Source organism: Bombina bombina, chromosome 3 (genome assembly GCF_027579735.1).
Source record: "Bombina bombina isolate aBomBom1 chromosome 3, aBomBom1.pri, whole genome shotgun sequence".
In the NCBI taxonomy this organism is placed as follows: domain Eukaryota; kingdom Metazoa; phylum Chordata; class Amphibia; order Anura; family Bombinatoridae; genus Bombina; species Bombina bombina.
The window spans coordinates 322,314,300-322,340,846 of record NC_069501.1 but is presented as its reverse complement, the minus strand read 5'-3'; the positions used below and the strand labels follow the sequence as shown (position 1 = coordinate 322,340,846).

General features: G+C 40.1%; 2 protein-coding genes across 3 annotated transcripts in view; one reads left to right on the top strand and one right to left on the bottom strand.

Annotated features, from left to right (window-relative positions):
- The window catches only part of ASMTL (acetylserotonin O-methyltransferase like), a 365,075-nt gene extending 357,801 nt beyond the window's left edge, over positions 1-7,274 (top strand). For both annotated transcript variants that reach the window (XM_053706428.1, XM_053706427.1), the window contains exon 14: positions 7,013-7,274. In XM_053706428.1, coding sequence (XP_053562403.1) covers positions 7,013-7,218 — 206 coding nt within the window. In that variant the 3' untranslated portion in view covers positions 7,219-7,274. The remainder of the gene's footprint in view (positions 1-7,012) is intronic.
- A 16,027-nt stretch (positions 7,275-23,301) lies between these two features.
- The window catches only part of LOC128653241 (granulocyte-macrophage colony-stimulating factor receptor subunit alpha), a 184,348-nt gene continuing 181,102 nt past the window's right edge, over positions 23,302-26,547 (bottom strand). The window contains exon 10 of the mRNA XM_053706426.1: positions 23,302-23,757. Within this exon, the coding sequence (XP_053562401.1) occupies positions 23,707-23,757 (51 nt within the window). The 3' untranslated portion in view covers positions 23,302-23,706. The remainder of the gene's footprint in view (positions 23,758-26,547) is intronic.

Here is a 26,547-nt window from a genome sequence, read left to right as displayed (position 1 = left end):
GAGTCTCCTTCCAATAAACATTCTGGAATTGAGAGCAGTTCTCAATGCCCTTCTGGCTTGGCCCCAGTTAATAACTTGGGGGTTCATCAGGTTTCAGTCGGACAACATCACGACTGTAGCTTACATCAACCATCAGGGAGGGACAAGAAGCTCCCTAGCAATGATGGAAGTATCAAAGATAATTCGCTGGGCAGAGTCTCACTCTTGCCACCTGTCAGCAATCCACATCCCGGGAGTGGAGAACTGGGAGGCGGATTTCTTGAGTCGCCAGACTCTTCATCCGGGGGAGTGGGAACTTCATCCGGAGGTCTTTGCCCAAATACTTCGACGTTGGGGCAAACCAGAGATAGATCTCATGGCGTCTCGCCAGAACGCCAAACTTCCTCGCTACGGGTCCAGATCCAGGGATCCGGGAGCAGTTCTGATAGATGCTTTGACAGCACCTTGGAACTTCAGGATGGCTTATGTGTTTCCACCCTTCCCGCTGCTTCCTCGATTGATTGCCAAAATCAAACAGGAGAGAGCATCAGTAATTCTAATAGCACCTGCTTGGCCACGCAGGACTTGGTATGCAGATCTAGTGGACATGTCATCCTGTCCGCCTTGGTCTCTACCTCTAAGACAGGACCTTCTGATACAGGGTCCATTCAAACATCAAAATCTAACTTCTCTGAAGCTGACTGCTTGGAAATTGAACGCTTGATTTTATCAAAACGTGGTTTTTCTGAGTCGGTTATTGATACCCTGATTCAGGCTAGGAAGCCTGTTACCAGAAGGATTTACCATAAAATATGGCGGAAATACCTATACTGGTGCGAATCCAAAGGTTACTCCTGGAGTAAGGTTAGGATCGCTAGGATATTGTCTTTTCTACAAGAAGGTTTAGAAAAGGGTTTATCAGCTAGTTCATTAAAGGGACAGATTTCAGCTCTGTCCATCTTGTTACACAGACGTCTGTCAGAAAATCCAGACGTCCAGTCCTTTTGTCAGGCTTTAGCTAGGATCAAGCCTGTGTTTAAAGCTGTTGCTCCACCATGGAGTTTAAACTTAGTTCTTAACGTTTTACAGGGTCTCCCGTTTGAACCCCTTCATTCCATTGATATAAAGATGTTATCTTGGAAAGTTCTGTTTTTAATGGTTATTTCCTCGGCTCGAAGAGTCTCTGAGTTATCAGCCTTACATTGTGATTCCCCTTATCTGATTTTTCACTCAGACAAGGTAGTTCTGCGTACTAAACCTGGGTTCTTACCTGAGGTAGTCACTAACAGGAACATCAATCAAGAGATTGTTGTCCCATCCTTGTGTCCAAATCCTTCTTCAAAGAAGGAACGTCTTTTACACAATCTGGATGTAGTTCGTGCCCTCAAGTTCTACTTGCAGGCAACTAAAGATTTTCGCCAAACTTCTTCCTTGTTTGTCGTTTACTCTGGACAGAGGAGAGGTCAAAAAGCTTCTGCTACCTTTCTCTCCTTTTGGCTTCGTAGCATAATACGTTTAGCCTATGAGACTGCTGGACAGCAGCCTCCTGAAAGAATTACAGCTCACTCCACTAGAGCTGTGGCTTCCACTTGGGCCTTTAAGAATGAGGCCTCTGTTGAACAGATTTGCAAGGCTGCAACTTGGTCTTCGCTTCATACTTTTTCCAAATTTTACAAATTTGACACTTTTGCTTCTTCGGAGGCTATTTTTGGGAGAAAGGTTCTTCAGGCAGTGGTTCCTTCTGTATAATGAGCCTGCCTATCCCTCCCGTCATCCGTGTACTTTTGCTTTGGTATTGGTATCCCAGAAGTAATGATGACCCGTGGACTGATCACACATAACAGAAGAAAACATAATTTATGCTTACCTGATAAATTCCTTTCTTCTGTTGTGTGATCAGTCCACGGCCCGCCCTGTTTTAAGGCAGGTAAATATCTTTTAAATTATACTCCAGTCACCACTTCACCCTTGGTTACTCCTTTCTCGTTGTTTCTTGGTCGAATGACTGGGACTGACGTAGAGGGGAGGAGCTATATGCAGCTCTGCTGGGTGAATCCTCTTGCATTTCCTGTTGGGGAGGAGTTATATCCCAGAAGTAATGATGACCCGTGGACTGATCACACAACAGAAGAAAGGAATTTATCAGGTAAGCATAAATTATGTTTTCATAACTTTTGCATATTTGGGTATAAGTTTTAAAATTGGCTCAGTTCTTTGAGCAGTCATGGTGTTTGAATTCCGATGCTCTTGTCACACATAGCATATGCCGCTGAAACAGTGATACAGTTAGGCCTGTAACTAATTAGACACTGACACAATTTTCATAACTTTGGCTCTATACGTTACCACAATGGATTTGAAATGAAACAAACGAGATGCAGTTGAAGTGCAGACTTTCATCTTTAATTCAAGGGGTTGAACACAAATTATTGTATGAACGTTTATTAATTGCAACCTTTTTCATACACGGCCATATTATTTCAGGGGCTCAAATGTAATTGGACAAATTAACACAATCATAAATAAAATGAATCCTTTACAGGCAATGACCACTTGAAGTCTGGAATGCATCATCATCCTCCTTTGTGATGCTTTTCCCGGCCTTTACTGTAGCTGTCTTCAGTTGTTTGTTTGTGGGTCTTTCTGCCATAGGTTTTGTCTTCAGCAAGTAAAATTCATGCTCGATCGGGTTGAGATCAGGCGATTGACTCGGCCATTGTAGAATATGCCACTTCTTTGCCTTAAAAAACTACTGGGTTGCTTTCACAGTATCTGTTAGGTCATTGTCTATCTGTAAAGTGAAGCGCTGATCAATCGCTGAATTTGGCTGTATCTGAGCAGACAATATATCCCTATACACTTCAGAATTCATCTGTCTTCTGTCACGTCATCAGTAAACACTAATGACCCAGTGCTATTGGAAGCCATGCATGCCCATGCTATCACACTGCCTCCACCTTGTTTTACAGATAATGTGGTATGCTCTGGATCATAAGCCGCTCCAAGCCTTCTCCATACTTTTTTCTTCCCATCATTCTGGTACAGGTTGATCTTAGTTTAATTTTTCAAAATAATGCTGTTCCAGAACTGGGCTGCTTTTTTTAGATATTTTTTGTCAAAGTCTAATCTGGCCTTTATATTCTTGAGGCTTATGAATAGTTTGCGCCTTGTGGTAAACCCTCTGTATTTGCTCTTGTGATGTCTTCTCTTTATGGTAGACTTGGATAATGATATGCCTACCTCCTGGAGAGTGTTCTTCACTTGGCTGGATGTTGTGAAGGTGGTTTTCTTTACCGTGGAAAGGATCCTATGATCATCTACCACTGTTGTCTTCTGTGGACGTCCAGGCCTTTTTGTGTTGCAGAGCGTACCAAACTGTTAATTTGGTCACTCATAATGTTCCCGCTATCTCTTTGATGGATTTTTTTTTTTTTTTGCAGCCTAAGGATGGCCTGTTTCACTTGCATTGAGAGTTCATTTGAACGCATGTCGTGGGTAATGCAAATGCCACACCTGGAATAAACTACAGACCTTTTACCTGCTTAATTGGTGATGAAATAATAAAGGATTAACCTACACCTTTCCATAATACAGCGTTTGAGTTAATTGTCCAATTATCTTTTGGTCCCTTGAAAAAGTGGAGGCTACATATTAAAGAGCTGTCATTCCTTTGCTAATGGAAGTATATTGTAAACATGCTTCTTATTTCATGATTGATAGAGCATGTAATTTTAACCAACTTTCTAGTTTACTTCTAGTATCAAATTTTCTTTGTTCTTTTGGTGTCTTTTGTTGTAAAGCAGGGACATAAGCTCAGGAGTGTGCACAGGACTGGCGCTCTATATGGTAGCAGTTTTGCAAGAATTTCAGTCATCTGCAAGAGCGCTAGATGGCAGCACTATATCCTGCCATCTAGTGCTTTAGACACATACATTGGTATCTCTTCAACAAAAGAATACCATTGGAACAAAGTCAATTTGATATAAGAAGTAATTTGTAAAGTTTTTTTTTTAAATTGTACACTCTATCTGAATCACATGAAAAATTGTAGGTTTCATATTCCTTTTATAAACATTATTTTAACTTTATTAAAATAATTTTAAAATGGGACCTGAATCTTTTGTTGAGCCCTGCATGGTTTTCAGCCAGATAATCTGTCCACCTGCATTCAGGGCTAATACTGTGACATTAATTCTTTTATATTCACTTGTGTGGCCCCCTTCCCTTGCTCTCACTCAAACAGAGACCGCATAGTTGCCAACATTTCAAAAAAAATTCCAGGGACACTTTGCAGCAGAGCAAGCAAGCGGGTTACTGGAGTATTGACGACCTACTGTTCAACTGCTCCGCCCACTCAGTTCTGCAATCAAAACACACCCATTTGAAAGTAATAGTATAATTTCGACTTATCCATAGTTTATTATACAGATTACAGCACCAAGCTCTTACACCTACCCAGTCTGGAACACATTTTGGGCATATGGTTATTTTTACAACACAGCATCAAAATTAGAAAGACAAATAATATGTGAACCCATTCAATAATAATAACAATATTCCATTAGGAATGAATTATATTTAAATAATACACTATATCTATTTATCATCTATCTATCTGTATATATGTATGTGTGTGTGTGTGTGTGTGTATGTATGTATATGTATATATATATATATAAATCCGGTGTAGATCCAGGTTACCCACCACAGACAGCCAGCACACGAGATGTAGCAAAACACCACTTTTATGCTGTTTATACATTAAAGTGGTGTTTTGCTACATCTCGTGTGCTGGCTGTCTGTGGTGGGTAACCTGGATCTACATCGGATTTATACTTACTACAATGGACATTATATATATATATATATATATATATATTTATATATATTTATATATATATATATATATATATATATATATATATATATTTTTATATATATATATATTTATATATATATATATATATTTATATTTATATATATATATATATATATATATATATACAGTTGCAAGAAAAAGTATGTGAATCCTTTGGAATGATATGGATTTCTGCACAAATTGGTCATAAAATGTGATCTGATCATCATCTAAGTCACAACAATAGACAATCACAGTCTGCTTAAACTAATAACACACAAAGAATGAAATGTTGCCATGTTTTTATTGAACACACCATGTAAACATTCACAGTGCAGGTGGAAAAAGTATGTGAACCCTTGGATTTAATAACTGGTTGAACCTCCTTTGGCAGCAATAACTTCAACCAAACATTTCCTGTAGTTGCAGATCAGACGTGCACAACGGTCAGGAGTAATTCTTGACCATTCCTCTTTACAGAACTGTTTCAGTTCAGCAATATTCTTGGGATGTCTGGTGTGAATCGCTTTCTTGTTGTCATGCCACAGCATCTCAATCGGGTTGAGGTCAGGAATCTGACTGGGCCACTTCAGAAGGTGTATTTTCTTCTGTTTAAGCCATTCTGTTGTTGATTTACTTCTATGCTTTGGGTCATTGTCCTGTTGCAACACCCATCTTCTGTTGAGCTTCAGCTGGTAGACAGATGGCCTTAAGTTCTCCTGCAAAATGTCTTGATAAACTTGGGAATTAATTTTTCCTTCAATGATAGCAATTCATCCAGGCCCTGACGCAGCAAAGCAGCCCCAAACCATGATGCCCCCACCACCATACTTCACTGTTGGGATGAGGTTTTGATGTTGTTGTGCTGTGCCTCTTTTTCGCCACACATAGTGTTGTGTGTTTCTTCCAAACAACTCAACTTTGGTTTCATCTGTCCACAGAATATTTTGCCAGTACTGCTGTGGAACATCCAGGTGCTCTTGTGCAAACTGTAAACGTGCAGCAATGTTTTGTTTGGACAGCAGTGGCTTCTTCTGTGGTATCCTCCCATGAAATCCATTCTTGTTTAGTGTTTTACGTATTGTAGATACGCTAACAGGGATGTTATCATTTGTCAGTGACTTTTGTAAGTCTTTAGCTGACACTCTAGGATTCTTCACCTCATTGAGCATTCTGCGCTGTGCTCTTGCAGTCATCTTTACAGGACGGCCACTTCTAGGAGAGTAGCAGCAGTGCTGAACTTTCTTCATTTATAGACAATTTGTCTTACTGTGGACTGATGAACAGCAAGGCTTTTGGGGATACTTTTATAACCCTTTCCAGCTTTATGCAAGTCAACAATTCTTAATCGTAGGTCTTCTGAGAGCTCTATTGTGCAAGGCATCATTCACATCAGGCAATGCTCCTTGTGAAAAGCAAACCCAGAACTGGTGTGTGTTTTTTATAGGGCAGGGCAGCTGTAACCAACACCTCCAATCTCATCTCATTGATTGGACTCCAGTTGGCTGACATCTCACTCCAATTAGCTCTTGGAGATGTCATTAGTCTAGGGGTTCACATACTTTTTCCACCTGCACTGTGAATGTTTACATGGTGTGTTCAATAAAAAACATGGCAACATTTCATTCTTTGTGTGTTATTAGTTTAAGCAGACTGTGATTGTCTATTGTTGTGACTTAGAAGATGATCAGATCACATTTTATGACCAATTTGTGCAGAAATCCATATCATTCCAAAGGGTTCACATACTTTTTCTTGCAACTGTATATATATGCAAACAACAAATGTTGTGCAAAAGAGATTTTCAGGGACATTTCCAGGGACAAAAAAACAATCCAGGGACATACAACAAAATCCAGGGACTGTCCCTGGAAATCAGGGACTGTTGGCAACTATGAGAGAGCAGGGTCTGTCAATCATCATGCACATATAATTCTAGAATGATTTAACTTCAGAGGTAGTGAAGGGCTTAGGAAGCAGACTCGCATGATTACACACTACACTGCAAGATCTTGCATGATTACATGCTGCACTGCAAGATCTGTGCAAGAAGTGTGCTTATTTATTATTGTCTGCATTTTTAAATATGTGTATATGTTTTAATATTTGTAACCCTTTGTAATATTTATAAAAGCATATAGATTAGGAATATTCCTAATGTTTTTACTGTTTTAGGACATGGAGCCTTACTTTTGGCTGAAATAGTTCTTGATGAAGAAAAAAAGGAACCAAGAGCTATACTTCAGTCTCTCAGCATGGGTGAAGGAAAACAGAGAAGTGGATCAGAATACAGGAATCTCCTAGAACATCATGGATTTAACAATGTGCAAGTCAGAGTAACAAGCAACTTATTAGATACAATTCTCGCTTTGAAAAGATAATTTTGCTTTAAAAAATATTTTGTACTGTATTTTAAATAAACTTTTCACAACCCTAATGGTGTTATTTACTTTTTTTTGTAAGGAGAAATAATTCAGATTACTCTTTATTTTGAAATGTTTTCTTTCTGTTTATGTTTTCTGTGTATGTCTCTATCTCTTTCTTTCTCTCTCTCTCTTTCTCTCTCTCTCTCTTTCTCTTTCTCTCTCTCTCTCTCTCTCTCTCTCTCTCCTACAGTGTTTGCTGTTCATGGTTGCAGGTCTTTAGGGTTATGCCATGGACTGGTAATAATGACTATACATACATTATTTCCAATATTCTATATTCAAGAAATTACCTATTTGATTTTAAGAGTCTATCATTTTAGATATTACTGATGGTGAGAATGCTTCCTTCATAAAAGGGGTGAGCCTTAATTTTATGCAAACTACATTGAGACTTCATTATTCTTTTGGACATCTTCTATTTTGCTCCTCATCACAGTATTTGAGTTTAGGAGGCAGTTTGTGTGTTTAGATTTCTTGTATCAGATAGTGGGAGACCATGGGTCATCACATATGGTTATATTCCCCTAGTGGCCACAAGGAGGAGGCAAAAGACACATCCCCACACACCAGAGCTTTAAATCCCAACTACTTCCTATGATCCTCAGTCATTTTATTATGCTTCCTTGATGAGGAGTGTGATTAAAGTGAAGTGCAAGATGTACTCGTCTTTTGAAAGGGGAACCTCTAATTTAACTGAAGCCTGAATCTTCCTTGCAGTTACCTGTCATTCAGGGGGGCAGATAAATGTTATCAGCCAGACAATGAAAGTTTTTTTTTTCTATAGTGAGCTGCAACTTGTAGATCCACAGCCCTCCACAGGTGAAATGTGGACTTGTCCACCAAACCCCTGCGTTGAGATACTGTTACTAATTCAGATACACTGTCTAATTGAATGGACATGTACACATGATTCACATAGACTGGGGACATAAATTTACACACCACCTTTTTCTTTCATACAGGTGGTGAGAGTGCATGGTAATTACTTTTTTTCTACCACTAGGAGGAGGCAAAGATTCCCAAACCCCAAGAGCTCTATAAAACCCCTCTCACCTCACACATCAGTCTTTACTTTGCCTTCCGCTGGAGGTGGTTGAAGAAAGAAAATGTGCAGGTAATCTTCAGAGAAAGTTTTTCAGTCTATGTTGAGTTTCCCCTCAGAGTATAGTGCTTGTCAGAGGGTATGTATTTGGGGTATGGCTTATGATTCTATGGTTTCACCTCATGGGAATTTTTTTCATAAACCCTCTGTAATCGGTCGAAGGGACGTGTCTTCTGCCTCCCTTTATGGATCTACAATATACTTCTATTCCATAACCTCTGCAGATATGTTTCAGTACTTGATTGCTAGTGATGAGTGTCTATTGGTAAGTATATTTTATTTTTTAAAACATCCAGATACTCATTTAGCTATATTATCGACTCTTTTTTGTTTAAAAAAAATATAAATTATGCTTACCTGATAATTTCATTTTCTTCTGAAGGGAAGAGTCCACAGCTGCATTCATTACTTTTGAAAAATACAGAACCTAGCCACCAGGAGGAGGCAAAAGACACTCCAGCCAAAGGCTTAAATACCTCCCCCACTTCCCTCATCCCCCAGTCATTCTGCCAAGGGAACAAGGAAGAGTAGGAGAAATATCAGGGTGAAAAAAAGGTGCCAGAAGAAACAATAAATTACAGCCGCCTCATAGATAAAAACATGGGATCTGTGGAAACTTTCCCTTCAGAAGAAAATGAAAATATCAGGTAAGCATAATTTATGTTTTTCTTCTTAAAAGGGAAAAGTCCACATGCATTCATTACTTTTGGGAAAACAATACCCAAGCTAGAGGACATTAAATGCAAACAACGGGTGGGTACAAAAGGCGGCCCCTTCTAAAGGCACCACAGCCTGATTACTCAACACCCTAAAAAGTATAGACGACACAGGTGAAAACCCGAAGCCCAGTTAACTGTAAAAAAACACTCAGTCCCAGAGTCCGTCAAGCCCAAACAACCTCTGAGGAGTCAGCCCCGTGGATCATGACACCCATGAAGGTACCTGGCCAAGACAAGGACCACCATCTGTCCCCAAAAAGAACAGATTCTCAGGAAAAATCCAAAGGATCATTCTACTCTGCACAACATAGAACAACCCATGATTGTCGTACAATAGCAATGCCCAGGGATACCAACTCCCTAGAAGCCCAAGGACCAAAGAAATCCATACACAGGGAAACATGTCCCAAAAAGGACTCGAGGAACACCCTCATTTCCCTGACCCTGTATCATACTCTAAGGTACTCCAGGAAAACCATGAGTTCCTCTTTGCCTCATATTAGATCTAGACCTGCAAGCTAGACAACAGAGACAGCAGAAATAGGATAACTATCACAGCAGCTAATAAAGAGTTCTCCAAAAAGAACATCAACCATCTGAACAGGAACTCCCAATGACCAGCTTCCAAGTAGAAGCTGGCTCAACGTTGCTAAACCCAAACACTGAAAGGCGTTTCAAAGCCTGCTAACACCCAGTCAAAGTGCAATTAGCTGTAGCTGGTTACACCCTCAAAGTGCAATAGCTGTAGCTGGATTGAACTGCAAACCTTCCAAGGGCTCACAGCCCTCCAGATATCAGGCTCCAAGGAGCGCCCCCTCCCAGCACCGGACGCCAGTGGAAAAGAGGAGGACATCCAAGACCTCCCACAAAGGAGAGAACCGACTCCAAAGAAAAACGGTCAACACAGCATAGAGTAACTGACCCCCCAAGCTTCCCTCTAGGATAATGGTCCCAGCCCAAAGGCTAGTCAAAGACAAGAGTCCCAGACTTCCAGAAGAGAAAAGAAGGGTCAACGAAGTAACAAAGCCCCTGGTTAGACCGCTGACAGCTACTACAAATGGTATGCTACCACAAGTCAGGATAGACATTATGTTCAGGTACGAAACCCCTACATGACTGTCTTCTCTAAAAATAAGAGAAGGGAAGAAGGCCTTCAGCATCCATATATCAGAATCCAACATAGGAACCAGTCACTACATCGCAACTCCCCTTCCAGGATTTTGAAACGCAAGAAGGGAAAAGACTCTTACAAGGCAAGGCACTAAGGACTCACAGGTCGCTCCAAATACTAAGCTAACTAAGAACCCGGAGAACCCAACCCCCGCTCAAGAAGAGAAGGGAATTAAGCAACTGAAAACCAATCTCCCATAGAGGCGAGACCACTCGGCCATATTGCCAAACCCAGTTGAAGAGACCTGGAATCAGGAAGATCGTAAATGCGCCAGAACTGTCAGAAGGACCTAAAGTCTAATACACAGACAGATAGGCATCCCTATGGAAAGAGGCCCGTGGGACCACAAACATCTAGTGTGAGATCGAACCGTCCACACCCATCCAAGGAGAGACACGGACCTAGGTCAACTTCTTCAAAAAAGGAATCGAACGAAGATCCAACTTCCAGAGGAACCGTAAGCTGCCTCCCACAAGGAGGAGTGCACCTCTATAGTCTGTAGACTTGGCGATCTAGCAATAGCCTCAAACACAAGATTCAGCACTTAGGGCACCTGGAACGCAAAGAAATCTCGTGTCAAGCGTTAACACATGTTACACACACACAGGCAAGGTAGCAACCAACACCCGAAGGCGAATGAGAACCCTGTACCCTGCTCGCCATCCCAGAGAAGCAAACGTAAGACACCACCCCCGAAGCCCCTAAGGGAGCATCAAGGATAAATAGTCAACTACCTGACCCCAGAAGGGCGGCCCTCGATAACCGACCTTGCCTCTTCACTGACAAGCCCCAAGGCTAGAGTAGCAACAAAGACATAAAGACACACGAACGTCAAGACCATGGTCAGACCAAGGGTATTGGAAGAGACAACAGCCAGGGATCCTTGAGGGATCTATCTTCCAAAAATCTTCTTTAAGCAGGCAAAAGCTGTAGCTTCGCAGCTCCCCACAGAAGGCAGGGAACCCCTGCACACCAACTCTTAGAGTAACACAAATCTGAGCAGAAGAAGAACATGCCCACGCATCCAGACTATATGATCCACCCAAGGCGGGAAGGAAGGAAGGAAACTCTGCCACTGCAATAAAATGCTTAATAGACTAAAGAGTCAGCGTCTGGAAGAACATAGAGGGAAAATGCAAATCATTAATCACTCGACACACCAGACCACATAGGTCACACACATCTCCCAACTCCAAAAATGGAATAATAGTTCTGAGTCCCCTAGGACCTGAAGAACCATTATGACATCTGCAAAAAACATCACAGGCGAGTAGCCCGAATAACCAACCTAGATTGGTACTCATAACTCTCCGTTTGGAGGGGTTGCATTTAAACAACAGGCCTTATACTTCAGTAGAATCGGAGTCCATAGGATAGGCCAAGTGACATTCAGAATCCAGTAGGATTTATCAGCACCATGAGGGTGACATGAACCCTGGTAACAGCCGAAAAAACACCTGACCCATACCTGCCTGGTATAAGGACACTCTAGAACTGCCCAAGGTCCAAGAAAATTTGTCCCGAAGGATCGATAAATGAACTAGAAAAAAATAATTCCATTATTCGACAAGTGCGCAACTTCCGAGGAAGTGCACACTCAACCGAAATCGCAAGTATCGGTTCCAGAGAAGAACGTTCATGAAAACGAAAATCTAACATACATGAGCTTAAGAAAAAATCAAATTAAACACATCCATCCGGATCACAAAATAAAATGAAGGCAGCACTCATCGGGTGAACGCCCAAGGTGAATGAGGACGACAACGGAACCAGCCGATTAAAAGCCCCATTCACCCAAGCTCAGAACTGGAACCGAAAAACATAAAGAAAAACGTTTCATCCCCAAGCGTCATATCCATTTTGCCATCCAGCTTCTAAGCCCTCGGATCCCTTGGCCCGCTAGGACTGGGATCCTCCAACATTGACAAAAACATGTCTTAAAAGAACACGAAGGCGAGCCAGCCTATAACGGAAGGCAAAGTCATCCCTCGCCGGATCAACTGGCTCTGAGATAGGGACCCCTGAAGCCTCAGGGGCCAATGCTTTCCCAGAAGGCCGAACTGAATCGGGCAATCCCACGCTAGACGTGCCCTGGTTAACGGAACACAGACAGTATCTTAGAAATATTTCACTTGGGAGATATAAATGATTCAGCGCCATAGAAATGGCCATGCAGAACTGGGCCATGACCTCTGGAGGAAACAAGCCACCCTCCGGAGAAGGAGTAAAGGACATAGGGAAACCTGCTTGCGTAGCCGGGAAATGGACTGGGACAATCGCTTCACAGGTCATGGAAACCTCTAGAGGCAGATGGCTCAACGCACCCTTAGCTCCCTGCCTCGGGAGAAGAGAGTACTCTAGAACGGCAATCAGAACATAACTGATGGGCATTGATTACCCGGGCCATTTCATATTCATCACAAGACACATCCACTGTATCGGAGGCATCCGTGTCTCGCATATCAGAATCCTCCATAATCTTGGGATTACAAAAACTAACAGGCACTCTTTAACACCCTCAATGGCTGGGGCACTCACCACCTCCTGTGAACCAGACAACCCACGTGCAAGACTCCCTCGGTCGCACAAAGTCAGCATACAGAAGTGAGAAACAGCGTAACCGCACCCGACACGAGGTGCACCGTGCCAATCATGAAAAGGGAGCGCAATCTTGAAAGATTGCGTCATTAAAAGAAGGTCGTTATGTTTCCGTAAAAAAGTCCCCCCTGTTCAATAACCTCCCTCAGGAGATATTAAGCCATGATTCATTATTAAGATAAAAGGAGTCCCACTGGGACCCTACCTTGTTTCGTTAACATTACGTACACATATTGAAATAAAATTAAACAATCTTACCAGAATCTACGCTGTGGAACAGGCCCTTCAAGTGTGACAGATAGTAGCCTCGCTTCTGACATGGGCTTGAGTGAAGAAAGGTAGGCAGCGAAACTAGTCAATGCTGATTACCAAGGAGCTGTTAATGAGTCGGGATGGGTTCACAGGAAAACTCTCCCTGCATCTCCGGACTCTTAACTTTCATCCATGCTCTCACTGAGAGGCTGACAGGATTACTTCAAACTCCAGTTCCATTGCGAAGAGTACTACCCTCCATTAGAGACTATCTCAAACTTCTGATACTTCTCTGCCAACCTCCTGTGATGAAAGGCAAAGAATGACTGGGGGATGAGGGAAGTGGGGGAGGTATTTAAGCCTTTGGCATGCGGTGTCTTTGCCTCCTCCTGGTGGCCAGGTTCTGTATTTCCCAAAAGTAATGAATGCAGCTGTGGACTCTTCCCTTTTAAGAAATATATATATGGCCCTGGGACAGATGTTTTTGACACGCTTAGATTTTCACGCATTGGGATTGTATACATCAGAATTACGCTCTTCAAGTTAGCGCACACCCCTTAGTCTCTTAGGGACTGCAAGTTTTTTGAGCGCTGGGTTCGAGCATATCCCTTTTAGTTTTCCCTCCAGTTGATGTAAGCATGTCGGGTTAGCGCACGTTTACTCGGCTAAGCATCGTGTTAAACTGACAGTTCATTAAACTGACAGTTGTTTGGCGTGCATTCAGAGGTAGTTATTTTCTCCTGTTCTCCTTTTCAGCTCAGCTTAGCGGGCATTTTTCCTGCAAAAGCTACTTAGGTGGTGGTAAATGGTTTCCATTCCTCTAGAGCTTTTTTTAAGGGGGTTTTATAGTGTTTATTGCATCGCATTGCCATATGCAGAATTCTGTCCCTAAATCTTCCCAAAAAACTTAGTCTACTGAACACCTTTTTTCCATTATTAGATGTGGTTAATGTAAAAAAGCTGAAGTGGCTTCTTCAGCTCATTTATGTTGCTCATGTGTAAATTTGTTAATGCATTCAGACCAATGCTGTTTCTTTGGGTACTAATGCACCTACTCTTTGTTCATTACAGGTGAATGCTGAAGAAGTGCTTCCTGCCATGAAAACTTTTATCATGGCTGCAGTCTCTGAGGCGTTGGCTGCTCTCCCGCATTCAAATAATCATTAAAGGTCAGTTCAGATCTTACCTTCTATAAGTGCTTTTTGCCCTGAGCCCAGTGATACTGTTGTATCAGATGGTGAAGTTTCATATAGGGATGAGGATTCCTCATCTGGAGTTTAACCTTTTTTGTTGAAAGTTGAACACATTTGTTCTATTTTAAAAGAGGTCTTAATTACTTTAGGGGTTACAAATCCTAAAGCTTTGATGATAAATCTTGTAATCATTTAAATTCAGTTTTTAGGACTGTTGTTAATCTCGGGAGGTTTTCCCTGTGCCTGGTGTGGTCTCTGACATAATTGCTCAGGAATGGTCTAAGGCAGGTGTGTGTTTTAATCCTTCTGCACGGTTTAAAAAGTTATATCCTTTACCTGCTGCTAATCTAGAGTTATGAGAAATAGTTCCTTACTTTGGAAGAAAGTTTTCTTTTAATACCCTTTAGACAGAACATTAGAATCTATTCATAGAAGGGCCTTTTTACATGCTGGTTATTTTCTCAGACCAGCTATTTATATTGCCGATATGGCTGCTGCTTCTACCTACTGGTTGTCTAGTCTTTCAGCTGTTTTCTGTTGACCCAGTTAGTGCAAATGTATTGGGTTTACTTCAGAGGGCCAATTCTTTTATTTGGGATGTTCTGTTTGATATTATGAACATTAATGTTAAAAGCATGTGTTTAGCAATTGTTGCCAGGAGGGCCATGTGGCTTAAATCCTGTTCTGCTGATATGTTGTCTAAATCTAGATATGTGTCTCTTTTGTTGCCGGGAAAGAAGTTTATTTTGGCCTGATTTAGATTAAATTATTTATACTATTTCTGGAGGTAAAGTAGTTTTCTTCCTCAAGACAGGAAGTCTAAAGGAAAACACAGTTCTGATAGGGGGCAGATTAAGCCTCTTTCAGGAGGCTTGGTTTCTGTCTGTCCCAGATCCCTGGTATCAAAATGTTGTTTCTCAGGGATATCTAATAATAAGATAATTTGATTAAGAACAAGGCCTCAAGAGGATGTTTTTTTGTCTGTCCATTGTTCCCAGGAATCCTGTAAAAGCTCAAGCTTTTCTTTAATCTGTCTCAGATCTGGAAGATATGAAAGTGATTTTTTTCCAGTTCCTTTGCAGGAACAGGGGATGGGATTTTATTCAAATGTCTTCATTTTTTCGAAGAAGGAAGGCACTTTAAGACCAGTTCTGGATCTAAAAACTCTGAACAAGTTTGTAAGGAATTCTATCTTTCAGAATGTAAACTATCAGGACTTAAAGTATGCATATCTTCATGTTCCAATTCACAGAGAATATTATCAGTTTCTGAGGTTTGCTTTTCTCGACAAGGACTTTCAGTTTGTGCCATTCGGTTCGGGCTACAGCTTCAAGAATATTCTCCAAAGTTCTGGTGGCCCTTTGTCTGTGATCAGAACTCAGGGTATTGCAGTATTTCCTTACGTGGACGATATCTTGGATTTTTTCCTTTAGCAGAATTTCACACCAACCAACTCTTGTTGTTTCTTTAAAAGCATGGTTGGAGGATCAATTTTCCAAAGAGTTCTATGGTTCCTCAGACAAAGGTTACTTTCTTAAGTTTCCAAATAGACTCAGTGTCCATGAGTCTCTCTAACAGAGCAGAAACGGTTAAGATTGGTGTCAGCTTGTCTGAACCTTCAGTCTCTCTTGTTTCCTTCAGTGGCACTGTGTATGGGAGTACTAGCCTTCATGATTACAGCCTCAGATGCAATTCCATTTGCTCGATTTCACATGAGGCCTTTTCAGCTTTGTATGTTGCGTCAATGGTGCAGGGACTATACTCAGCTGTCTCAAAAGATATTATAAATCTCAGTACAAGTCAGTCTCGAACTTGGTGGCTTATTATTCAGAGGGCTTCTTTTGCTCATCTTACCTTGACTTTGATCACTACTGATGCAAGTCTTTCAGGTTGGGGAGCTGTTTGCACAGCACAGGGGCTTTGGGATCCCAGGGAGGCGAGGTTGCCAATCAATGTTCTGGAACTCGCAATGAGTAAATGCAAGACACTAAATATTGCTACTAAAAAGCGCCACCTACAGGAAATAAATAATAAACATGTATATAGATGAAAAACAAAACAAGTATACAGAAAGATATATGTGCAAGAGACAGGAATTCAAAAATATGTACTCTTTATATAATTCACAGATAGAGCACAATAAATGATTATAATACAATTGAAAATACAATCAATTAATAAATTGCTTTATCCATAGATGAACCTGTCTAGGTGTATAGCAGGAAAAAGTGAACTGTTTAAATAAATATGAACAACACAGTATATATTACCACATAAAAGGATATGCCAATATATGGTTCACAGAATCCCAATCAGAATGCTCAGTCCATACTGCAGCACCTTCATAGACTCACCGGTAAGGAAAGGTGGTACTAAGAAATAAATACAAGACAAAGAAAAAAAAGGAGACAAGAGTGCAAGAGACTGATTGAAGAGTAATATATAAAAGCACTTTTAAATAGCACACAAATAGAAAATCACTCACACTCTGTAACCTCAAACGTATGAGGTATGTAACCACACATTAACGTGTAGACAACACAGTCTGATCTCACTTTGTGATAGCCCAGAGTCCGTCTGTTTCAAATCTCCCGGTCGGTATATATCGTTAGAGATAGTTGTATTACTCTCCTCTGCATCTGTTTGCGCGCTGTAATCCGCCAGAGAGAAACACCGGATCTTCTAAATCTATGATAAATGTGTCCACACAAAATAGTCACTAAAAACACTTAAATTAATCCGGATTGCTATATTAAACCGAACCACAACAGGCGTTCACAAGCCGGCTAGAACGCTGTGTGTCGGTGAAGTTAAGTGTCCGTCAATTATGAGCGTGGCCTAAAACATTTTATGGGGCTCCTCCCCATTGTTCTGGAACTCCAAGCAATTTTCAGAGCCCTTCAAATTTTGCTTATGTTGAAAAGGAAGTCTTATCTCTGTTTCCAGACAGACAATGTTGCTGCAGTGGAATATGTCAACCATCAGGGGGGAACTTACAGTTCCCTAGCTATAATGGAGGTGTCTCATATTCTCTCTTGGGCAGAAGCCAATTATTGTCTAATCCCTGCAATTCACATCCCAGAAGTTAACAATTGGGAGACAGACTTTCTCAGTCATCATTCTCTAGATCCAGGGGAGTGATCTCTTCAGCAGAGTGTGTTAAATCAGATTGTGGATCTTTGGGTTCTCCCAGAAATAGATCTGATGGCCTTTCATTTGAACAACAAACTTCCCAAGTACTTTTCAAGGTCCAGGGATCCTCAAACAGAGGTAGTGGGTGCTCTAGCATTTCCTTATTTCCTCATTTTAGCCTGCTTATCTGTTTTGATTTCCAAGGCTACAGAAGTTGCTTGTAATCCTGATTGCCCCAGCGTGGCCTCGCAGGATTTGTTATACAGATCTGGTTCAAATGTCCAGCTGCCCTCCTTGACCTCTTCTTCTGAGGTAAGACCTTCTGTCTCAAGGTCCTTTCTTCTATCTGGCTCTAAGACATAGGAGTTTTTCAGATTCTGATCCTCTCTTTATTTAACCTCTTCTACTATCTGTTTGCTTTGTAAGGATTTCTAGGTGTTTTCCCCTGCTATGCTTTGTATCTCATGTGCTAAGTCTATTGCTAATCTTTACATAAGTATTCGCCAAAGCAAAAAGTTCCAGACTGATGAAATCCAGGGTTAAATGTTTATTCAAAATTGTGAAATATAAAATTATTTTGCAATTTTGAATAAATTAACTTTTTATCCCTGGATTTAGCCGGTCTGGGACTTATTGCTTTAGAAAATATGTACTTTGGATTTACCCACAGGGCTGTCAAGGTGGTTTCACTTCCCCGTTGTTGATGCAGCAGCAGCATGGACGCAGAGGTAAGGCTAACTAAAAGTGTGCATCTCATTGTATGTGAGTTCTCCGTTTGAAGATTTATATTATATTTTGATGGTTACTCCCTTAGTTTACCAATCCTGCAATATGGGTTAATAAGTTGGTTTTGGACTAAATATAGCACCACTGTCAGTCGCGGGTATTGGAGAATGTACTGTTAAGTTTATTACTAATCCTTAACAGTGTTTTACTGCGCCTATCAGAGTTGCTCATAGAAGAGTTCATTTGAACTTTTTCTCAAAAACTTAAAGGGATAGTAAGGTCAAAATTTAAAATGTGCATAGGTGCATTTCAATTTTAAATACAAGTGTTTTTGCAATATACTTCCATCAGCAAAAAAAAATATTTAGTAAAAGTTATTACTGATTTTCAGTGGCCATTCTGACTCTTTAAAAAGGTGTGGTGTTTGAATGCTGGAGCACGGGCACTCACAGCATATGTGCTTATGCTGCTGAAAACCAGTAATAACTTTTACTAGAAGTATTATTGCTAATGGAAGTATATTGCTTGTTTTTAAAAATTGCAATGCACCCATGCACATTTTAATTTTTACCTTTCTATCCCTTTAAGTTTTGGAGAAAGTTCAAATGAACTCTTCTATGTGCACTGATGCACATTTTAATTTATATCCCTTTAAGGACTATATTCACTCTGCTATTAGTGAGGTTTTAGCTCGCCTGCCTCCAAGCACAGACATTTGCAAGGTTTTAAATGTGGTCCTTCTTTGGCTCATCAGGAGAGGTCACTCTGTTAACTACTAATGATAGGGATGCTTCTGACTCTTTTTAGGATAGTTTATCAGGCTTAAGCATATTCATCCCTGATTGCAGGACTTTGTAATTGCTGTAGAGGCAGAGGTTTATCCTGCAACAGTCAAGCAATCTGTTAACTGGATTGATACATTTTTAAGTCGGCTCCTATGCAGCCTTTCTCTTTTTCTGTGCCTGATTCAGTTTCTGAAATTATTTCTAAGGAATGGCAGAAGCTAGGTATCCCTTTTGTTACATCTAACAAATTTAAAAATATATTTCCTCTCCCTTCTGTTAATAAGCAGCCTTTCTCTATTTCCACTTTGGCCAGACTTACCATTATTCATTTTGAGGGTAGTTCCTCTTTAAATGATCCTTTATATTGAAAATTTGAAGGTTTTCATAGGTTATACTTTCAGCTTACAGGTTTTATGTTTAGACCTGCAGGCGCGTATAGCCTTTGTCTCCACTGCTGTTTGATGTAATAATATCTCAGAACTTGTTTTTGGGAAAATCACTCTGGATGAAATGCAAGGTCTTATTAATTTCCTGAGAACAGAAAATTCCTTTATTTGTGATGCAGCACTGAAATCGATTTGCTTTAATGCTAAGAATGCTGGATTAGCTGTTTTAACTAGATGAGCTTTGTGGCTTCAGTCTTGGTCTGCTGATATGGTTTCTAAGCACAAACTGCTCTTTCTCCCCATTTAGGATAAATCTGTTTGTTCCTGGACTGGATAGTATTATTGCCACAGTCACTAGGGGTAAGGGAGCTTTTCTGACCACATGTGGGGCGTTTTTGTATCTTTTGGCAATCTAAGACCCAAAAAGATTCCCCCTCTGCCCAGTTTTCTGGTCTTCCAAATCCTCCTGAAATCTAGCCCTTCTTGGTCTAAAAACAAACAGTCCAAGAAGTCTACCCTAGCTCCCAAGACCGCATGAACTTGCAGCCCCCATACCAGATCTTTCTCTGGTGGGGTGTAGATTGAGTCTCTTTCAGGAAGCTTTGTAGAGAACTGTTCAGGATTATGGGTATTGCAAATAATTTCTGGTAAAGATCCTTTTAAAGGCCCAAGCTTTCTTGACTTGTGTGAGAGATCTGGAATTAATGGGAGTGATTTCTCTGCTTCCAACTCTAGGATTAAACCAGGGTTTTGTTTTTAAAAATATTTTTAGTACCAAATAAAGAAGATATTTTTCAGCCTATTTTGGAACTCATAATATTGAACAAAATAATCATGTCAAGTTCCTGATATTTGCTTTTCTAGACAAGCACTATAGGGAGTACTTGGAGCGTTGTTGTCTATAGTTTGAGTTCAGGGAATTTCTTTAATTCCCGATTTGGATTACATTTTGGTTCAGGCTCCTTTTTATCATCTGGCTGCATCAGAGTCACGGTTGAAAAATAAATCTTCCAAAAAGCTTATTAACTCCTCAGACCTGTGTCTCTTTACTGAGGTTAATAATCAATTCCCTGACTTAGCTTTTGTCTAAGACAGATCAGTGCCTATGGAAGTTGTGGGCATTGTGGCTGCTTCAGATGCATTTTAATTTGTCAAGCTTTCATCTTCCGGCCTTCCAATTGCAGATGCTGCATCATTGGAGTTAGAATTCTGTTAGATCACAAAACAAAGCCCCTGACTTTGTGGTAGATTCACCAGTCCTTAGTTCAGGGAGTCTCTCTTCTTCGACTAATGTGGGTAATAATATTGACAGATGCCAGCCTGTTAGGTTAGGGTGCAGTGAGTTTGGTCTCCTCAGGAGGCGAGGTTACCAATAAATATTCTTGAACTCTGTGCAATCTTCAGGGTTCCAGAGTTGGTCCGACCTCAGACACAAATCTATTCTGAGATTCCTGTCAGACAACGCCATGGCTGTGACTTATGTCAATCATCACTGTGAAATTTACAGTTCCTTAGTGATGAGGGAAATGACCCGCATCATCAGTTGGGCTGAATGCCATCTCTGCACGATTTCTGTCATCCATCTTCTGGGTGTGAACAATTGGGAGGCAGAATTTCTCTCTCGCCAGTCTTTTCACCCACAGGAATAAGGACATTTTCAACCAAATTGTGAGACATGTGGGTGTGCCAAAGAGAGATCTCATGGCCCCTCATTTCAATTACAAACTGCCTCAGTATTGTGTCAGGTCTCTGGAACTTGAGGAAATCTGATTCCTTAGTTGTCTCTTGGTTGCTCAAATATCCAAGGTAGGAAGACAGCACAACTGATATATGGGGCACAGAAAAAGACTTGCCAAGTCCAAGTAAAAAAAAAGTTTATAAAAAGACCTTTATTTTTCACCGGGTCCATAGGTACAAAAACAACAATGTTTCAAGCCTGCATTAGGCCCTTAATCATGTTGTCTTAATTATACACAGGTTTTATACCTGAACTTGTAACATTAATCAATCACATTCTATGTTCTGCTGCCGTCATGTGGTCATAGAACAATATGGCAATACCACCATTATTAGTTTTTTTTTGTCTGTGCTTACAAAGTATTAAAAGACAAAATAAAATATATAAAAACAAAAAAATCCATATGTGTATATTAAAAGTGAGAAATATTGCACAATATCACCAAATATCAGTTACATAAACAGAGACCAATCAAAATCCCTGTTCAGCCCTTTTGGTGTTAGGGTGTTTAATTTCTGTTTCCAGAACGTTTCTCTTTTCTTTAGCAAAATCTCTCTGTCACCTCTCCTCCTAGGTTTAGTCACATGTTCAATAACCTGGAAACTCAAATGCCTAATATTATGACCCATGGAGAGGAAGTGGGAAGAGAGAGGGGCTTCTTTATCGTTTCTCCTATTATTGGATTTATTCTCTGTTATCCTCTCCCTAACTTCCCTAAAGGTCTCGCCAACATAGATCAAAGCACATGGTCATTCAATGATATAAATAACAAAAGAAGATCTACAGGTTAAATACTCCCTAATCTTGAATTTGGCCCCATTGATAGGATGGTAAAAATATTCCCCCTTAATCATAGAGTTGCAGTGACTGCAACTCAAACAAGGGTAGCAGCCAGTTCTAGTTTGTCCTATGGTATTTTGAAAACTCACCTTACCACTTTCAATATCTTATGGCTTAACCTATTGTATTGAGTTGTAAAAATTATCCTTTCCTTTTTTTTTTTTTTTAAATATCTTTTATATTATTGAACTGTTCTATAACCAGTTCATTTGGATAGCTTCTTTGTCATCTCTTGTAATCTTTGTTCACATTTATCCTGGTCTGTTACTAGAAGGGGGTCTCTGAGCTTTCAGCTTTGTCATGCAACCCTTGTTTTCCGATTTTTTTTATTTTATTTTTCATCAGGATAAGGCTGATGTTTGCTATAGCTATTCTTTTCTTCCTAAGGTATTATGTACAGATACTATCATTTAGGAGAATTCTAAGGAGCATCTTCTCTACAACTTGGATGTTTTAAGAGCTTTCAAATATTATGTAGGAAGACACAGAATATTTTAGACCTCTTTTTGTTAATTTTTCTGGGCCTTGGAAAGGTCAGAAAGCTACAGCTATTACTTTAGTAGTTTGTCTTATAGTTTTAATTTGCAAGGATTATTTGGATGTGGGGATAACTCTCCCTAAGGGCATTGTTGCTACTTCTTTTTTGCCTTTTGTAACAAGGCTTCCGTTTATCAGATTTGTAAGGCACCTACTTGGTCTTCTTTACACAGTTTTTCCAATTTTTTTTCACTTTGATGTGTATGCTTCTTCTGAGGCTGTATTTGACAGGAAAATTCTGTGAACTGTAGTGCCTAACTAGTTATGTCCTGCCATCACTGTTTGACACCCACCATTCACAGTGGTCTGTGGACTCCAAAGCTTGGGTGTTATTTCCCACACATGATGACTCCTGGACTCTCACCACCTTTATGAAGCAAGACAAAATTCATGCTTCCCTGATACAATTTCTTTCATGATGGTGAGAATCCACAAGCCCCACCCTTCTTTTTTTGTTCAGTTGATGTACTTGTTTTTCACATTTTTGCCCTGCTTTACCTTCCCTGCATAGGAGGAAATATCACACATGTGATGACTAATGGACTCTCACCATCATGAAAGAAATTTATCAGGTAAGCATACTTTTTTGTTTTTTTCAGATTTCAAGTTATACAAAATAGATTTCATCAGTCTTTTTTTAAGGTTCTTTCTTTTTATATTGTTTTATACTTTTTTGATTGTCCTGGTTCAACTAAAGAAAGGTAATTATAGTCTTTGTCAAGACAAGTAGTAATAGTTTTACTTTAATGGTGTCACATTCAGACCAAGATCACCCAAGCTCTTCTCACATCTTGTTTGTGTTACTCCAGTAAACAACCTAGATAATAAGTTCCCTAGGAAATAAAACTCATGTCATGGCTTTGTTTTTGTGATTTTTAATGATTCCATGTATAGCATTGTTTAACATGTTGGTGCCTTCTAAATAAATAGAGTGGAGCTGTCTTTCATGTTTGGGGAAAAATTGCAGAATAAGCACATATTATACCACATGGTGAGATCCTCTGGCATGCATTTGCTGTGGTAATCTCTTAAAAGTTCATTATTGCTTTTCTTTTTACCAATTATACTATTTGTATTATTATTTTGTAAATAATGCATTAACATTTTAACAATTTAATGAAAATGTAAGTTAATTGTGAGTAATCTTCATACTTTTTTTTCTTTATTTTTGTATTGTACCAGTAAGTATGGTTTGGTACTATATTCTTTTATATCAATTGTAGATATCCAGTTCTTTATAACAATATCTCTCTGATAAAGGTGTTTATTCTATTCCATGCATTATTGGAATCTCAATCCGTTCAATGCATTTACACTGTTGAAAGAGACAATGGTTACTTTAAATATAAAGATTTCCAATACAATGAATATTAAGTAAAAAAAATAAATAAAAAAAAGTGTTTAACTGTGAAACGTGAAGCTGTATTACTGTGTTTAAGAATTAACACATTATTTTAACCTTATTGCTTCTCTGCACATTTGTTGGGACATTGGCGTTATGCAGTTGTGATAACTGTCATTTTGCCCAACCCTGGATCCATTGATTGCAGCTGGACACCGGACTGACCCACATCCATCTGTTCCTGATATGGGAGGCGAGTTAGCTGGGTTACTCTAAAAGATCCAGGCTGCACATACAGCACTTTATTGTGCTTCACCAAATGTAAGGGAACTTTTATTCGCATTTCTACTATTGTTGCACTCTACTGTATTACGCTATGAGGCGCCTTCTTTGATTTTTTCTTATATAAAACAAAAAAGGCTATCTTAAATAAGACAAAGTTTGTGTCCTTTTTGTAGCTGTGTTTATAGTCACTAACAGGTTGATCAAACCGAGAATGACCTGGTTTACTGTTTTCTTTTTAAAGACACGATGAGTCCACGGATCATTATCATTACTTATGGGATATTCACCTCCTGGTCAGCAGGAGGAGGCAAAGAGCACCACAGCAGAGCTGTTAAATAGCTCCTCCCTTCCCTCCCACTCCAGTCATTCTCTTTGCCTACGTTAGTGCTAGGAAGAGGTAAAGTTAGGTGTTAGAAAAGATTCTTCAATCAAGAGTTTATTATTTTTAAAGTAGTGCAAGATTGTGCTGCTTTGTTCTAGGGTGTAGCCATAGTCCATATCAGTCTCTTCAGTAGAGCTTTTGGTGGCTTTAGAGCAATGGGAACTGGTGGGACATAATTCTCACTGCGCCTCCCATACGTTTCTGCTGCCCTTATCCTGATGGCCTAAGCAAACTTAACTCAGGCTTTATCATTATCCACAGGGCTATGGGAGGGAGAGGACCTCTTAAACCTGATGGACTGTCCTGCTGTCGGACAGCATTAAGGTAAGTGCTGACTTTTTATTCTGGGAATATCAAAGACTCAAAGGAGAGTGGGCACTTTAATAAGACTCATTTAACACATAAGGCTGAGAAATATGGGGCTCTTTGTGTTGGGACATTAGGCTCTCTATGTAATGGAGGGTTGTGTTTTTCTGACAGCTTAAGTACAGGCACTGGGAGTTAAGCTTAATTTTTCACTATCGTTTTTATTTTGACTAAGTGAACCCGGTCGGGTTGTGTGCATTTACTAATGCCCACGATGGACGGGGCTATCATTTTCGTGCACTTTCTAATTACGCTGCACAGTTTTCAGCCTTTGTCTGGTGCACAAAGCTGTTCTGGGTTAGCTGTGGAGAGAATCAGCATTGCACTAGAACCGCATGGTCTTTTCCTTAGAGCAAGCGGTTGCGTAGCGCTATAGAGCCCTTGTCATCGGCAGACTGCTTGGAGATCGCTGGGGATATAGCAGTGAATCTGGTTGGCAGGTTGGCGCCTCAGCAGAGCTGCATCTGAATTTTATTTAATGGAGGATACATTTTTTTCTCTGCAAGGAAAATAGTTTCCGTTTAAAATTTAAAGTCACAGTATCTTTCAGACATTCAAAATTATTTGAGCTAAATTGATCTGTTTAAATTCTGTTGTTTATTTTGGGACACAATTTTTTTTTCTTCTTGCAGTATAAATGTTTATTTTTAAATTTTAAAGGGCCAGTAACAGTTTTTTTGTAATAAGATTTTTTTGTGTAAAGGTAAAGTTTTATTACATTGTTATTATACTGTGCTTCAACATGGACATAGGAGCTGTGCAAAATGTTACTTGCTCCATGTGTTTGGATGCCAATGTGGAACCACCAATTCCTTTTTGTCCCTCATGTATTGAGAGGGCTTTAAGTTATAGAGAAGATTTTTCATGAACAACGTTTTTCAAAAGCACATGCTTCTCAGGAGTCTAATGACAAGGTTCAGAGTATGCCGCAGCTTTCTCCCCAAGCGTCCCAGACTTTAACGCCCGCAGAGAGTTCATTGCCTTTGACTGATTCAGAGGTTGTCTCTTTCAGGTTTAAACTAGAACACCTCCGCCTTTTACTCAGGGAGGTTTTGGTTACTTTAGACGACTGTGATTCCACAGTAGTGGTCGCTCCTGCTAAGTCGAGTAAATTGGACAGATATTTCAAGGTTCTTTCTTACTCAGATGTTTTCCCAGTACCTAAGCGAGCTTCGGAGAATGTTTCTAAGGAATGGGAGAGACCAGGTATTCCCTTCTCTCCATCTCTTATTTTTAAAAAGATGTTTCCTATACCTGATGCTGTCAGGGAAACTTGGCAAATGGTTCCTAAGGTGGAAGGGGCTATTTCCACCTTAGCCAAGTGAACTACTATTCCCATTGAGGATAGTTCTGCTATTAAAGATCCCATGGACAAGAAGTTGGAGGGTCTACTTAAAAAGATTTATGTTCACCAAGGTCTGCTATTGCAGCCGGCTGTGTGCATTGCTACTGTCACTAGTGTGGCAGCTTATTGGTTTGATGCTCTGTCTAAGTCTCTCAAGACTGAGACTTCCTTAGAGGAGATCCACGATAGGATTAAAGCTCTGAAGTTAGCTAATGCTTTTATTACGGACGCTTCTCTACAAATTACTAAATTGGCAGCCAAGAGTTTGGGGTTCTCTATCCTAGCCCGCAGAGCCTTATGGTGTTAAAACCTTGGTCTGTGGACATATCATCTAAGCTTCTAGCGATTCCTTACAAGGGGAAGACATTGTTTGGACCTGGCCTGA